The 14,791-nt window shown below is 42.9% G+C and overlaps 1 protein-coding gene across 1 annotated transcript in view; it reads right to left on the reverse strand.

Annotated features, from left to right (window-relative positions):
* The window catches only part of LOC119240694 (NXPE family member 4-like), a 60,123-nt gene extending 51,324 nt beyond the window's left edge, over nucleotides 1-8,799 (reverse strand). Inside the window, exons 1-4 of the mRNA XM_037505314.1 lie at nucleotides 8,710-8,799; nucleotides 5,479-6,209; nucleotides 4,754-4,815; nucleotides 2,949-3,158 (exon numbers count right to left, since the gene is read on the reverse strand). Of these exons, the coding sequence (XP_037361211.1) occupies nucleotides 2,949-3,158; nucleotides 4,754-4,815; nucleotides 5,479-6,209; nucleotides 8,710-8,799 (1,093 nt within the window). The remainder of the gene's footprint in view (nucleotides 1-2,948; nucleotides 3,159-4,753; nucleotides 4,816-5,478; nucleotides 6,210-8,709) is intronic.
* Nucleotides 8,800-14,791: the final 5,992 nt, after the last annotated feature.

The raw sequence follows: 14,791 nt of genomic DNA on the forward strand, positions 1-14,791 counted from the left end.
GGGCAGAGACAACCTCTCTGTCTCTGTCTCTGTGTGTCTCTGTCTCTCTCTGTCTCTGTCTCTGTGTGTCTCTGTCTCTCTCTGTCTCTGTCTCTGTGTGTCTCTGTCTCTCTCTGTCTCTGTCTCTGTGTGTCTCTGTCTCTCTCTGTCTCTGTCTCTGTGTGTCTCTGTCTCTCTCTGTCTCTGTCTCTGTGTGTCTCTGTCTCTCTCTGTCTCTGTCTCTGTGTGTCTCTGTCTCTCTCTGTCTCTGTCTCTGTGTGTCTCTGTCTCTCTCTGTCTCTGTCTCTGTGTGTCTCTGTCTCTCTCTGTCTCTGTCTCTGTGTGTCTCTGTCTCTCTCTGTCTCTGTCTCTGTGTGTCTCTGTCTCTCTCTGTCTCTGTCTCTGTGTGTCTCTGTCTCTCTCTGTCTCTCTGTCTCTGTGTGTCTCTGTCTCTCTCTGTCTCTGTCTCTGTGTGTCTCTGTCTCTCTCTGTCTCTGTCTCTGTGTGTCTCTGTCTCTCTCTGTCTCTGTCTCTGTGTGTCTCTGTCTCTCTCTGTCTCTGTCTCTGTGTGTCTCTGTCTCTCTCTGTCTCTGTCTCTGTGTGTCTCTGTCTCTCTCTGTCTCTGTCTCTGTGTGTCTCTGTCTCTCTCTGTCTCTGTGTGTCTCTGTCTCTCTCTGTCTCTGTGTGTCTCTGTCTCTCTCTGTCTCTGTGTGTCTCTGTCTCTGTCTCTGTCTCTGTCTCTCTCTGTCTCTGTCTCTGTCTCTGTGTGTCTCTGTCTCTGTCTCTGTCTCTGTCTCTGTGTGTCTCTGTCTCTGTCTCTGTCTCTGTCTCTGTGTGTCTCTGTCTCTCTCTGTCTCTGTGTGTCTCTGTCTCTCTCTGTCTCTGTCTCTGTGTGTCTCTGTCTCTCTCTGTCTCTGTCTCTGTGTGTCTCTGTCTCTCTCTGTCTCTGTCTCTGTGTGTCTCTGTCTCTCTCTGTCTCTGTCTCTGTGTGTCTCTGTCTCTCTCTGTCTCTGTCTCTGTGTGTCTCTGTCTCTCTCTGTCTCTGTCTCTGTGTGTCTCTGTCTCTCTCTGTCTCTGTCTCTGTGTGTCTCTGTCTCTCTCTGTCTCTGTCTCTGTGTGTCTCTGTCTCTCACTCACTCTGTCCTGCTCCTGTGGAGCAGCTGCTCCCTATGACTGTGGCTCTGCCCAGGTCTGTGGTCCTGAGGATGTGCTTGGAACGGGTATGTAGGTGGAGCGCACGGGCAGGAGCCACCTGTCGGCATGGGTTCCTCCTCATGAATCTGCGGGGGCATAGATCCTGGCAGAGCCACGCAGAAAGAATTTTTAGACATAGTGAAATACCCTCGGCCATCGTGGAGGGGATGGAGAGTGGCAGAGGGTGTGGTGGACGTGAGCGAGCCATGTGCGCTGTGGCGGAGAACACGGCCGGCGTGTCTACACATGCACACAAGTGACCGTTACATGCAAACCACAGGGGCTCTGTTCAGGGTGACCCAGCTCGAATAACGTCCCTCCTCTGGAGTACAGAGAAACAGAGCAAACTGAACGAAAGATATGCTAGAGTCTTATCGTAGCGCTGATGCTACTCCCCGAGGGAAGTTGGGGTGTAAAAGCCAATGGTGCAGACACAGTGGACCACAGTGGAAAGTAAGTGGGGCACGATGGTGTGTGGGGTGCAGTAACACATCTGAGCAGGTGTGACCCTGACCCTCGCAGTCATATCCAGTGTTGTCATCCAATGGAAACACTTAAAAACTTTCCACCTACCACTCTGGTGGCCTGAGTTCAATCCCCGGCTACGGGGCAACTCACATGGCGGCGGCGCGCAGACCTCTCCTGCCTCGCCCGCTGCTCCCCTCAGCAGTGTGTTTCAGTCAGTCTGTCTGTTCTGCTTCCCACTCTGGCTCTGCTGAATCCTCTCACCACCCCTGGGCCTCAGCGCTATGTCACAGAAGAGACCCACTATTATCGAGGGTGATGCTCAAGATGATCACCAGACCCCAATTCAATAGATGGGAAAAGTGAGGCCCCTCGCAGATCAGTCCTTGCTCAACCATCATAACCAAATCTCCCCTTCCGTTGACAACTTCATCTAGAGCCTGTCGCCAACACCCTACTGCCTTCCCTTTGTGGTTGGACAGCTCAGTTTACCTTCTAAGTTTGAGACCCCGAGAGCCGCATCATGTCAGGGACGCCAGGGCAGCCACCGCTGCGGCCCCATCACGGTGGTCAGAGCTGAGCCCGGGCCATGGGGGGGCAGGGTAGGGGGAATGCCTTTCAGGTTAGATTGCTGAGATTTACACTACCCTGCTATCATTCGCACGGATGAGCCCAACGAGACACTGGAAATCTGTAACGTGCCCACAAGGACCCAAGCCAGGTTTCTCAGACCTAAAATCCATGCTTTCAACCACGGTGCCTGCCTGACACCACTGATCGTCTCATTCCCGGCATCTGTCTTCCTGTCATGGTAACAGGGACGGCGGCTTACACCGAGGAGAACTCCCCGCGTATCACAGGCATTCTGGATGCACCGTGCATGTGTCACCACGGCCCTTTACCCAGGAGGATGAGACCTTCCTGACCAGTTTACAGATGCAGAAACTGACACGAACATGGCTCCCCTACTTCCCCATGGTCCCCCTGACAGGACAGTGAAACATCAGATCTTGATCCCAGGCCTCTATGTGGAAACCCCGTACCCACAGAAATCCTGCCAGCTGTGGAAGACGGACAATGTCATACCCAACTTCTCTTCAGCCCTATCGTCAATATTCTGAGCGGGCAGGGTAAAAACTGAAGTATGAATTTTGCAGGGGTGGGAGTATATAAACCTTTCGCTACCACTGGTCCTTTCTAGCCAGGTAGGTGTCTCCTTTTAAAAGAAAGTAACAATGTCCTATGAGGTTTCAGTGTGTTGTGAAAGAAGGTTTCTGAAAGGGGTAAGAATAATACTTAGACTGACGTACTGTCGATACTGATTTTGAAGTATTCCATCCATTGGCGGATTGTGGAGTCACCCATCAGATAGATGAATTTTCCACGCAGGCATTCCTTCGTATTGATCGGAGCCAAATGACAGGAGACAGGAGTCCACGTGTCTCTCCAGACATACCCACTGGGGGCCGTGGATGCCATTCCAAATTTGCATTTCTCTTTCCTTAGGGCTGTTGTTTCTGCTAAAGAACCAGCATGATAATACCTGTTACCATCAGTATTTACGAAGAGCCTCCTGTCATTTCGAAGTATCCTCTTAACAGGGGTGAGAGTAGTGGGGAAGCCTTATGGAAGCATCCTCTCAATGGACTAGTTATTTTCCCCTCTGATACGAAAAACATGTTCCTATTTTTTTTTCTTTTCTTCTTTTCTCCCAGAAAAAAATAACACCTGGGTAAATTTAATTATTTGTTCACCTTCTTATAAAAGTAAAGTCCTCAATTCCTGTTAAGTAACAAATACTCAATTATTCCATCATTTTAGCCCATTTCTTCTGCAAATTTGTCATATTCTGTCACAGTGTCTTGAATGGGACCATCCAACTGTAAATCTTTTGAGGTAAATGAAGTATGTACGTGTATGTGTGTGTAAATGACCAGGTTGGCCTGGGACCTAGACATTCCACGTAGAGCTGTAGGCTGGACTTGAGTCCTGGAGGCCTAAGATGGAAGAGGATGAACCTGTTAGTCTCTAGTTCCTGAAGAACTGGGAATCTGAGGATGGTTACGCTGGTGAGGAGCTCTTAGCGGCCTAGAGATGGTGGTTATTCACACTGCAAGAACTACTTTAGTGTTTGAATGACTTGCTATAAGTGTACTTGTCTATCCTGGGTGAAAAAAAGTCTACCTCAAAGAACATATTTCAATAGGAACATGTTTTTCAGCGATTATTAGCAAATTGTTAATTCTGAACTTAAAGAGACCCAAAACCTCTTCCCTTCGAAATCTGGAGGGGAAAAAAAGATGATGAATTAATTTAAGTGTGTGAGTGCTACTGGAGAGGTTAAAACATATGAGTGTTGACAAAGACCAAGGAGCAAGTTGGAATAAACTAGCACCAAGGTGGCAGGGTGGCAATCTCCAGACGCTGCCTCTGGGGTGTCTAGTGATGTGGGAAGTGTTGATGATGGTGCTGTGGGAAGATTGAGGACTAGGTGTGCATTGGGAGACAATGTTGACACTGGAAGGCAGGAAATCTGTTTCCTCAGTTTTCTCTGCCCTATTCTGCTTGCTTTTTTCCCCTTCCCCCAAGTCCCTGTCCCTTCTGACCGAGAGAGCAAGTTCATGACCTCAGTTTTCTCTGCCCTGTTCTGCTTGTTTTTTTTTTTTTTTTTTTTTGCCTTCCCCAAAGTCCCTGTCCCTTCTGACCGAGAGAGGAAGTTTGTTTCCTCAGTTTTCTCTGCCCTGTTCTGCTTGCTTTTTTTGTCCTTCCCCCAATTACGTTCTGAAAGAAAGAAGTTTTCTCTGTTGTCTCTGCCCCAGTTGCCTCTGTTCTGTTCTGCATTGTCTTCATGGGGAGACAATGTTGAGACTGGAAAGCAGGGTATCTGTTTCCCAATAAGCAGATTGATGCCGAGATGATCGTCATGAAAGCAGGTGTGTGACATCCTACTTATTTCAATCATTGATTTGGTTAGGTGAGTGGCATCTTAGCCCTCCTAGATGAGTCTGTTGGACAAAGTCACCAATAGACTGATAAAGTGACTGATCCCAGCAGAAATAAGAAACCCTTTAAGTGGGTCTACTACTAACTATCACCCAATAATCACAGAACTTACCGGTGCATTTGGAGACACTAATGGTGTGGTATTTTTCCAAGATCTCTATACCCATATTTGACCTTAAAGAGACAAATACAGAAATTCATCAGTAGGTGGCCCAAAGCTCAGAGAATACAAAGCATATTACTCACTGAATGGATGTTCTCGTACTGATAACAATTACTACCATGCCCTGCCCACAGTTTCAGAACATTTAGTAAATTTCTATGCACTTGCCTAAACGTCTGGGGGTATAGATACCCAGAAAGTCTCTAAGATAATTTATTGCGATGCCGACAGAAAAGAGTAGGACTCTTTCATATTGAGATGGTTCTTAACTTGCTGTGGCTCATCTTATGATTATTCAACTTTAAAATGTTGTGAAAACCATATATGTTCTTGTGATGCTGCCAGGGCAGCCAGCTACAGCTCCCCTTCAGCACTCTTACTATAATAAACTTACTGGGAGGTAGACCCCACAATGAGTAGAAGATGTATATATACATGGTTATTTTTCACTCTGTAGTTTTAATTCTGTGTATATATTGTTATTTCAATAACAACGGTTGAATACTCTACCAGTTTAGGGACTACTGGAGATTGGCTTGTGTCCCCAAATCAAATCCCAGGTCTTTTCCCAAATGGCTCTTCAGAGAGCCCCAAAGGCGGTGTGCTCACGGACTTTCATTTGGGCCAAATTGTTAACATATTTAGCCAGGATGTTGCCAGAAATTATCATTTACCTTTCAAAGAGGTGCTTTTCTTGTTGGCTAAGATAAGACACTTCCTTGTTCTTGGAGCGCATGTGAGTGAGCATAGCACAGGACATATGCGGAGGCCTCACGCAGTAGAAGGCCTCTTGGTCCTGGGCATCCAGGTACTGACACAGCTCGGTGCTTGAGTTGAGGGTCAGGGCACATTCAGATTGGACCTGGGAGGTGCCATTCTCAAACTGGCCCACGAAGACCACCCTGTCGTAGCCTTGGTTCCTCGCCCTCCAGAGAGCTGATACCCCTTCGCTGGGGTGGATGAGCAGGAGAGACAGGGAGACCCGGCCCTCCCAGAACAAGGTGAAGCTGACCAGGTAGGTGCCGTTGTTGAAGTCCGTCACCTTTCCCGAGGCGCCGGCCTTGAGGGCGGGAGAGGACATGCGGGCCCTCAGGAAGTCCCCGCCATAGTCTTTCCTGCGCCCCAGGTGGTCCCTCGCCTCCAGCAGGACGTCCAGGCGATCGCCCCTGCAGTACGAGTCTCGGGGGTTGAGGATGGTGACTGTGCTGTGTGCGGCGCTGGTGGTGGCGTTCAGGTGGGTGAAGGGTCTGGGCGGCATCAGCCGCTCTAGTTTCTCCAGGATCCCTTTTATTCTCAGCTCAGTCTCTGTCGGTGAGACTGCTGGACCCAGGGGTGCTTCACGACACGAGGACTTCATGAAATTCCAGTGATGGAGGGAGTTGGTCAAATTGAATACACTCCATTCCTGAAAGGACAATGAATATAATGAAAACAGAGAACAGGTTTCCATTGAATGTAATGATAGTCTCGGTAGGCTAGCCAACTGCTCTCTTTCACAGAATGGTGATGGGAGGCATAAAAATTAAAATGATCGATATTTATCATTCTATATCTTTCAGGCTAAAATGATTTTCCTTAAATCTTGTAGAACTATATTTTTTACTAGTTAATCTATTTTAGATGGGCCATTTAACCCTAAAAAGACCTAGGATCATCTTCGTTAGTGTGGTGATGATAAAATATGCCTTCGTGGGCAATTGTGAAGACAACTGGAATTTTTATTTATATAAAGAAATGATTTTTAACTACATTTGAGAACAAATGTTTATTGTATCTTGAAATTAGAAGTCAGTGATTTTAAAAAAAAAAACCTTAAGAAAATGTTTACGATGCATGAAGCTTTTATATAAAATATGACCACTTATTGATATTTTCTCTACCTTAACTTCACAGTTCGCTTAAATATTCTGACATTCATTAGTATTTTTCAGATAGTTTTTGTTAACAGGAGATTTAGAAACATAGGCTTATAAAAATATATCTTATTATTAAGTATTAGAGAATGCCAAAACTCTAGAGGGTATCTAACTAGACACAGTCATGCCAATTCCCAACCATTGATAAATAATGTGAACAACTGGGGAATTTTTTACTCATTCTCTGTATACCATATCACATGATGTGAACACATTTTTTATTTTTTTATTTGCCTTTTTATTAAAGGAGCCATTAAAATTTTGATTTCTTAAAAAGTAATGTCATTGAAAAATTCTCCACTTTATATCAAAGGCCTACATAGTTTAATATTATACATACATAGTTTAATATTATACTGATTCTCATCCTTTCCGACATTTATTGCATGCAGTTTTTCTCCATCACTTCCAGTTCTATAGAAGACCATCTTTTGATATAACTCTTTGCAATTCAAGTTACTTGTTGAGAATATCAGAAATAGAAACAACGACAAAATGTGGTGAAAATTGTTAAAGGTCTTAAGACATACTCTGACTTTATTTTCTAGGAGTGTGGTGCTGATATATACCTAAACCTCCAGTGAATGAGAATTCTATCCTTACTGCATGCTTGCCACACTGGGGAGCTCCTTTTTACATCTAGTTGCCTGGGTTGGAAACCAGCGTGCAATCTTGGTTAAGTTCCTTAATAGTTCTGCGAGTCACTTTCATCATGTAAACACTGAGTGGGAAGCCTGCAGTGGTGAAAGCCAGGAAGATGGACGCCTTCTCCACTTGAACCTGAGACTAGGCAGCTGAACTTAGGTGTGGGTGAACACTATACATTTTAAAGTGGAACTAGGACCTTGTGTGGCTGGCAGTACTTTAGATGAGCAGGAAGTATGACATCCTTTTACACCTCTGTAATAAACATGCTGGAGGAAACAGCACTCACTGACTGACTAGTACAGGCTATTAAGTATAAGGATGTGCACATGACCAAGAGTTAGCAAAATTTTATGAAAGCCAACTCATTACAGAGAGAGATCAAATTCAACACAGGAAAGACATCCCGTGGAATGAATAAAAAAGGCAAAACAAACCTTTAGAACAAGCATACTTTCTAAGCTGCTGCACAATAATGTGTCTATAAATTAATCAATTAGAGATCTGGGAAAGTACAATCTTATCCTCCAATTTGCCAGTCAGTTGTATTCCTCTATACTAGCAACATGCCATTAGAAAATATATTGAAAGGACACTGTTGGGCGCCCCCTGGTGGTGCAGCGGTTGAGCACGGGGCCGCAAAGCTGCCCACAGCCTCTGCAGCGCCGGTTCGATCCCCTGCTGCCGGCGAGGGTCTCACATGGTGCGCAGACCTCTCCTGCCGCCCGCTGCTCCCCTCAGCAGTGTACTTGTTAGTCTGCCTGTTCTGCTCCCCGCTCTGGCTCTGGTGATTTCTCTCACCCTCCCACCCTTCTGACTGTACCCAGTGCTTGTATAAATAAATAAATAAATCTTAACAAAAGGACACTTTATGATAGTGACAAAAATTATAAAGTCACTAGATACATTCTTTTTTTTTTTAAGAATAAGAATATTTAGAAAAATGATCTGATGCTGAGGAAGGGAGGGTTTCTTACTACTCAAAAAGCATTAACAATATAAATAAATAACAAGGTAACTTTTCTATGTAACTGTAAAAATGTTCTGTTCTTCAAACGTCACCTTAAAAAATGTGAAAATACAAATTCAACAGAGAGAAGGTGGTTACAACAAATATACAGATCACAAAGGGAGGCTATTATGTTCATGCGTACACACACACACACATATATTATCCTCTCCCATATTGTATAGTGGCCATAAAATATATTGGTTCTCAAAGTGTATGTAAGCTGCAGTAGGGCATGTCCCTTACTACAATCTATAGCTTCAATCTGGACTTTGCCAGAACAAGAGGCAGGTTAAACAACACTTTGTGAAACACAGAAATCAAGCAGTTCCTACCTTTGTGCAGTTTTGGAAAAGTGTAAAAGTGATCCAGGAAGCTAGTATAAGCAACACCACCAACAGCTGCTTATGATTGGTCATGCTCATTGTCCTGACTAGGACCCTACAAGAAACAACACAAAAGCAAGCGCAAACAACAAAACACAAACAGCAAAGTCACCCCAAGGGCAGTACCTTGATCCTCCAGCCTCTGTTTCACTATCAGATGTGCCGTCACTAGAACAGCTATTCTAAAATAGGGCGCCACAACGGACTCAAAGAAATTTGAGCAACCAAGGGCCAAAAGGGTGCACATTTGCACATGTCTAGGGGATGTCTCCGGCCCATGTACCACCAGAAAAGTTTTTAATTCTCTTCCCTAAACACAAAGTGCAAACACAAAACATATCAGAAAATATTGGCCCAGAATCACAACATCCCAAAGTTTTTTTAATGTGACTCCATTTTCCCTGCTTCCCTACTGCAAAAATCTTTTAATATGTTCCCTTTTCTTGCCTCATCAGCCTTTCTATCACCCCTCAAGCTTGAAAAGAAATATTTTAAAACTCGGATTTCTGTTGGAAAACATTTCAGAATTTACCAATGTGTTTTCTATGTCTACAACAAAATTTCTGCCTTTGGCTAGAATTTCAATTTTTCTTTGAAAATTTTTTCATTTATATCTTTTACATCACTGTGTATTCCCCATAAAATTCCCACCACAAATTCACCCATGAACTATCACCACAGTCCCTTGTGCTCTTCTCTTCCTTGTTTTGATCCCTTTTCTGCCCCCTCAATTTTTCTTTTAAAATCAGATTGCTTGAATGATGCTTTTGTGATATTTTTTCTCCCTCAAAATTCACTCTCTCCTACAACCACCTCCTACCCAAATCCCCAGCACCTGCCCACTTTTGCAACTATTTTCATACCTTTAAAGACTGTTCAGTTCTGTACTTAGGAACAATGGTAGGGAGGTAGATGTTGAGACTTTGTTCTTCAGATGAGGGAAATGAGGAACGAGTTGTTTAAATATTAACCAAGTTCACACGACTGGTAGGTGGGAGAGGCAGGATTTGAAGCTAGATGTCCAGAGCTGCATTGGTTTTTTTATAGTTTATATATATATATATATTTTTTTTAACATCATTGTTCATTTTTTAACAATGTTTGCTTCCCTCCCCCTCAGGTGTAGTCCCCATAGAATTTCCTTCGCCAATGCACCTGTGCACCATTACGACCGTGGGTACAGTCAGAAGCACGGGAGGGTGAGAGAATTCAACAGAGCCAGAGCGGGGAATAGAATGATGAAATACACTGCTGAGGGGAGCAGTGGGCATGGCAGGAGAGGTCTGCCGCACCATGTGGGACCCTTGCCAGCGGCCGGGGATTGAACCGGTGCTGCAGAGGCTGCTGGCAGCTTCACAGCCCAGCACTCAACCGCTGTGCCACCAGGGGAGGCCCCTTCTTGTCAATTTTTGACCAAACTATGAAAAACAGGTTTGGCTGGCTGAGGATTTACACCCAAGGGAGAATGAAGAAGAAATTGTTTTAAATATTTGCCAGTAGTCTCCTTTGGAGACTGGAATCACTGGAACTCCTCCACTACCAACACCCTTGAAGTTATATGATTATATAAGTTTTACCCCCTCCCTTTTTTCCTGTGGAAGACATGAAGTAGAGCAACTTAATACAGATAATTTGGAATGAAAAGTATTCCATTTCCTAACCTTGACATACTGTTAAGGTATATCATATTTCTGCATTAGAACACTTCAGTAGGGCCTCCCCGGTGGCGCAGCGGTTGAGCGCTGGGTTGCGAAGCTGCCCGCAGCCTCTGCAGCGCTGGATCGATCCCCGGCTGCTCCCCAGACCTCTCCTGCCGCCCGCTGCTCCCCTCAGCAGTATACTTCGGTCCTTCTGCCTGCTCTGCTCCCCGCTCTGGCTCTGGTGAATTCTCTCACTCTCCGGTGCTTCTGACTGTACCCAGTGCTTGTATAAATAAATAAATAAATAAGTATGCATAAATAAATCTTTAAAAAAAAAACACTTCATTAATAACTGCTATAGTAATAACTGCTGATGAATTTTAAAATCGGTGGGTAAAACTTTAAGAAACAAAGTACTTTTATCAGTACCTTTCTTAATTTCAAAGTGAAAAATTGTAAAAGTCAAGAAAATCAACCAACAATAGGTTGCCCAAGTGATCAAGTTTAATACCACCAGTAATAAGATACATCTTTTTTTTCAAAAATGTTGTATCAAGAAGGGCATATCAAGTCTGTGATATATATGATTACAAAAATGCACATCCTCAATCTAATTTTTAGAAAGTACTGCATAGAACAAAAATGAGGGACATTCTAGAAAATAACTGATAAATGGGCTTCAGAAGTGTCTTAATCATGCAAAACAATGCAAGATTAAGTGATTTTCAGAGACAAAGTAGATATAGCAATTAAATGCAATACAGGATATTAGATTAGGTTCTGGGAAAGAGGAGGAACAGGAGAAAATGGATAAAACACAAGGAACTCTCCTGCACTGTTGGTGGGAATGCAAACTGGTCCAACCACTATGGAGAGCTGTGTGGAGATTTCTGGACCTACTAAACATAGAGCTTCCATATGATCCAGCAATTCCACTCCTAGGTATTTACCCAAAGGACACAGAAACATCAATTCCAAAGAACACCTGCACCCCTATATTTATAGCAGCACTGTTTACAATAGCTAAGCTTTGGAAACAGCCCAAATGCCCAAAAATAGATGACTGGATCAAGAAGATGTGGGACATATACACCATGGAATATTACTCAGCATTCAAAAAAGATAAACATATGCCATTTGCAGCAACATGGATGGCGCTGGAAGGGATCATGCTCAGCGAAATAAGCCAAAAAGAAAAAGAAAAATACCGGATGGTCTCACTCATAGCAGGAATCTAGAAAACTTAAATAAGGGATCAGGAAAATGAATAACTATAAGAAAGTGAAAATCAAAATCAACAAAAAACTATGAACCAGAGACACTTTTTGGGGGGTGGGGGCCGGGAGGGGAGGGATTGGGGTCAGAATGGGGCATGTGCACTTGTATGGGGGAATATAAAAATAAAATTTATAAAAAAAATAAAATAAAAAAAATAATAATAAAACAAGAAAGAAAGAAAGAAAAAAAAAACACTTCAAATGAAGACTGCAGTTCAGTTAATAGCTACTAATATACCAATGTTACTTTCTTGATTTTGAACGTTGTACAATGGTTGTACAAGACATTAGGTGAAACTTCACTATGCTACTTTGAACTTTCTTCTAATTATAACATTATGTCAAAGTAAAAGTTAAAATACATCTTTTCACAAAATGATTCACTTCACACATGTCATCTACCAATAATTTACCAAGTAGTCTGTCATGTTCACGGAGATTGATGCCACCACATCTAGCATTTCAAGCTGACATCTTTTCATACTATATTACTGGGCTCTTTATCCTGCTCTGTTTTTCACCTGTAAACATCACACTGATTATTGTTTTGTTTTGTGTATCTCGTTTGGGATGACAAGCCCAGTAGTGCCAACCCAAGACTTCTCCCATCAGTTAGAAATCCCGATGCAAGTTAAAATTACAATGAAATATTCCTATACATCATGACAATGTTTTTAAAAAAACAGAGAGTACCAAGTGCAGGCAACAATGTGGAGCACCTGAAACCCTCATACCCTGGTGATAGTGTATGCAAAGATGGTACAGACACTTGAAAACAGTTTGGCAGTTTGTTGCAATGTTTAAATAGACTTACCATGTTACCCCCCACTAAGGCTACCACCCAACAGAAATGATAAGTTATATTCATGCAAAAATCCTGTCTATGAATGCTTATAGCAGTTTTACTTACAACTGACCAAAACTGGAAATAATTCGATGGTCCTTCCATTGAGTACGAGTGGGATCCATTCCGAGTGGAATACTAATAAGCAGTGAGAAGGAACAACTGATAGTAACACAACATGTGTAACTCTGCAATGCATTTTAAAATAAGAACCTAGACCAAAAAGAAATCTATGACATATTGGAAAAGGCAAAACTACAAGGACAGGAAATATATTTAGAGGATGCTAGGGCCAGGGATAGGGACAAAGATTGACCCTAAAGGAATGTGAAAAAAGTTTTAGGTGATAGAACAGTTCTATATATTGATTGTGATAATGGTTATATTATCATCACAACTCAGAACTGTGTAATAAAAATGGTGATGTTTACTGTATATAAATTGTACCTCAACAAACTGACTTTTAAAAATAATCCTGCAGTGTCATTTTTCCTATTTGCTCGTCAGACTGCTAAACATGGAGAAAGTAGCCCCTTGAAGATACAACTTTTTTAATTTTATTTTTATATTCCCCATACAATTGCAACCCCCTTATTGTGACCGCAATCCCTCCTTTCCCCACCCTGCCCCATAGTATGTCTCTGCTTCATAGTTGTTTGTTGATTTTGATTTTCATTTTCTTATAGTTATTCTTTTTCCTGGTCCCTTATTTAAGTTTTCTAGATTCCTGCTATGAGTGAGACCATCTGGTATTTTTCTTTTTCTTTCTGGCTTGTTTCGCTGAGCATGATCCCTTCCAGCGCCATCCATGTTGCTGCAAATGGCATGTGTTTATCTTTTTTGAATGCTGAGTAATATTCCATGGTGTATATGTACCACATCTTCTTGATCCAGTCATCTATTTTTGGGCATTTGGGTTGATTCCAAAGCTTAGCTATTGTAAACAGTGCTGCTATAAACATAGGGGTGCAGGTGCTCTTTGGAATGGATGTTTCTGTGTCCTTTGGGTAAATATCTAGGAGTGGAATTGCTGGATCATATGGAAGCTCTATCTTTAGTAGGTCCAGAAATCTCCACACAGCTCTCCATAGTGGTTGGACCAATTTGCACTCCCACCAGCTGTGCAGGAGAGTTCCTTTCTCTCCACATCCTCACCAACATTTGCTGTTGCTAGATTTTTTTAATATGTGCCATTCTCACTGGTGTGAAATGGTATCTCATTGTAGTTTTGATTTGCATTTCCCCGATTACAAGTGACGTTGACATTTTTTCATATGCCTGTTGGCCATTTGTATTTCTTCTCTGGAGAAGTTTCTTTTTAACTCTTCTGCCCATTTTTTGACTGGATTATTTCCTTTGTTTTTGTTGAGTCTCATCAGCTCTTTGTAGATTTTTGTGATCAGTCCTTTATCGTTAGTGTTGTGCGCAAAAATGTTCTCCCAGTCGGTGGGATTTCTCTTGTTTTGGTTATTGTCTCTTTTGCTGTGCCGAAGCTCTTTCATTTGATGTAGTCCCAGCTGTTTATCTTTGCCTTCACTGTCACTGCTTTGGGAGGTGTGTCTGTCTCTTTACACCTCTTTAGATAATCAGATCACAGCACATATCACAACTGGTCGCAGGCCATCAATTCATGCCCCCTTTCACTCTTCCACACAGTTTCACTCTCACTAACCCATTGAGTTACTAGGTTGCTTAGAAAAGGGGTCATTGTCAAACTCTTTCTGTCCAGGGCCATATATTTATCAGTCAAGCCTGCAGATCATCAGATCTCTGTCGCAACTATTCAACTCCGTCCTTGTAAGGGAAAAGCAGTCACAGGCAAAATATAAGTGAATGAGTGTGATTATCATCCAAGTAAACCTTTATTAACCAAAATGGACCCTGGGTCACATTTTGTCGTGGGTCATACTTTGTCCTTCTCTCCCCTCGGTTTAGACACAGACCCAGGGACAGGTTTTTACAAATGCAAACAAATTGTTTTACTTTTCTGAGTCTCCCTTTCTCCACCTCTATGGTGGAGAACATGCTATTCTTGCATTCCACGTTTCCAAGTTACAGGAGAATATGAATGAAGTTCAAAGGCAACTGATGGCACGTAGCACAGAGAAAATTCATGGGGTTTCATTAAAGAAGTCCTAGTAAATCACTTCTCTTTCGGGCTGAGTTCTGATTGAGTGGAGAAGTTAAAAAAGAGTAAACAAATCGAGAGCCCACCCCTCATCCCTCACCCTCAAACTCAGTTACCTGTAAGAAAGTTGAAATTGGAGAGT

Source organism: Talpa occidentalis, unplaced genomic scaffold (assembly GCF_014898055.3).
Source record: "Talpa occidentalis isolate TD23 unplaced genomic scaffold, MPIMG_talOcc4v2.1 talOcc4.12, whole genome shotgun sequence".
NCBI classification, from domain to species: domain Eukaryota; kingdom Metazoa; phylum Chordata; class Mammalia; order Eulipotyphla; family Talpidae; genus Talpa; species Talpa occidentalis.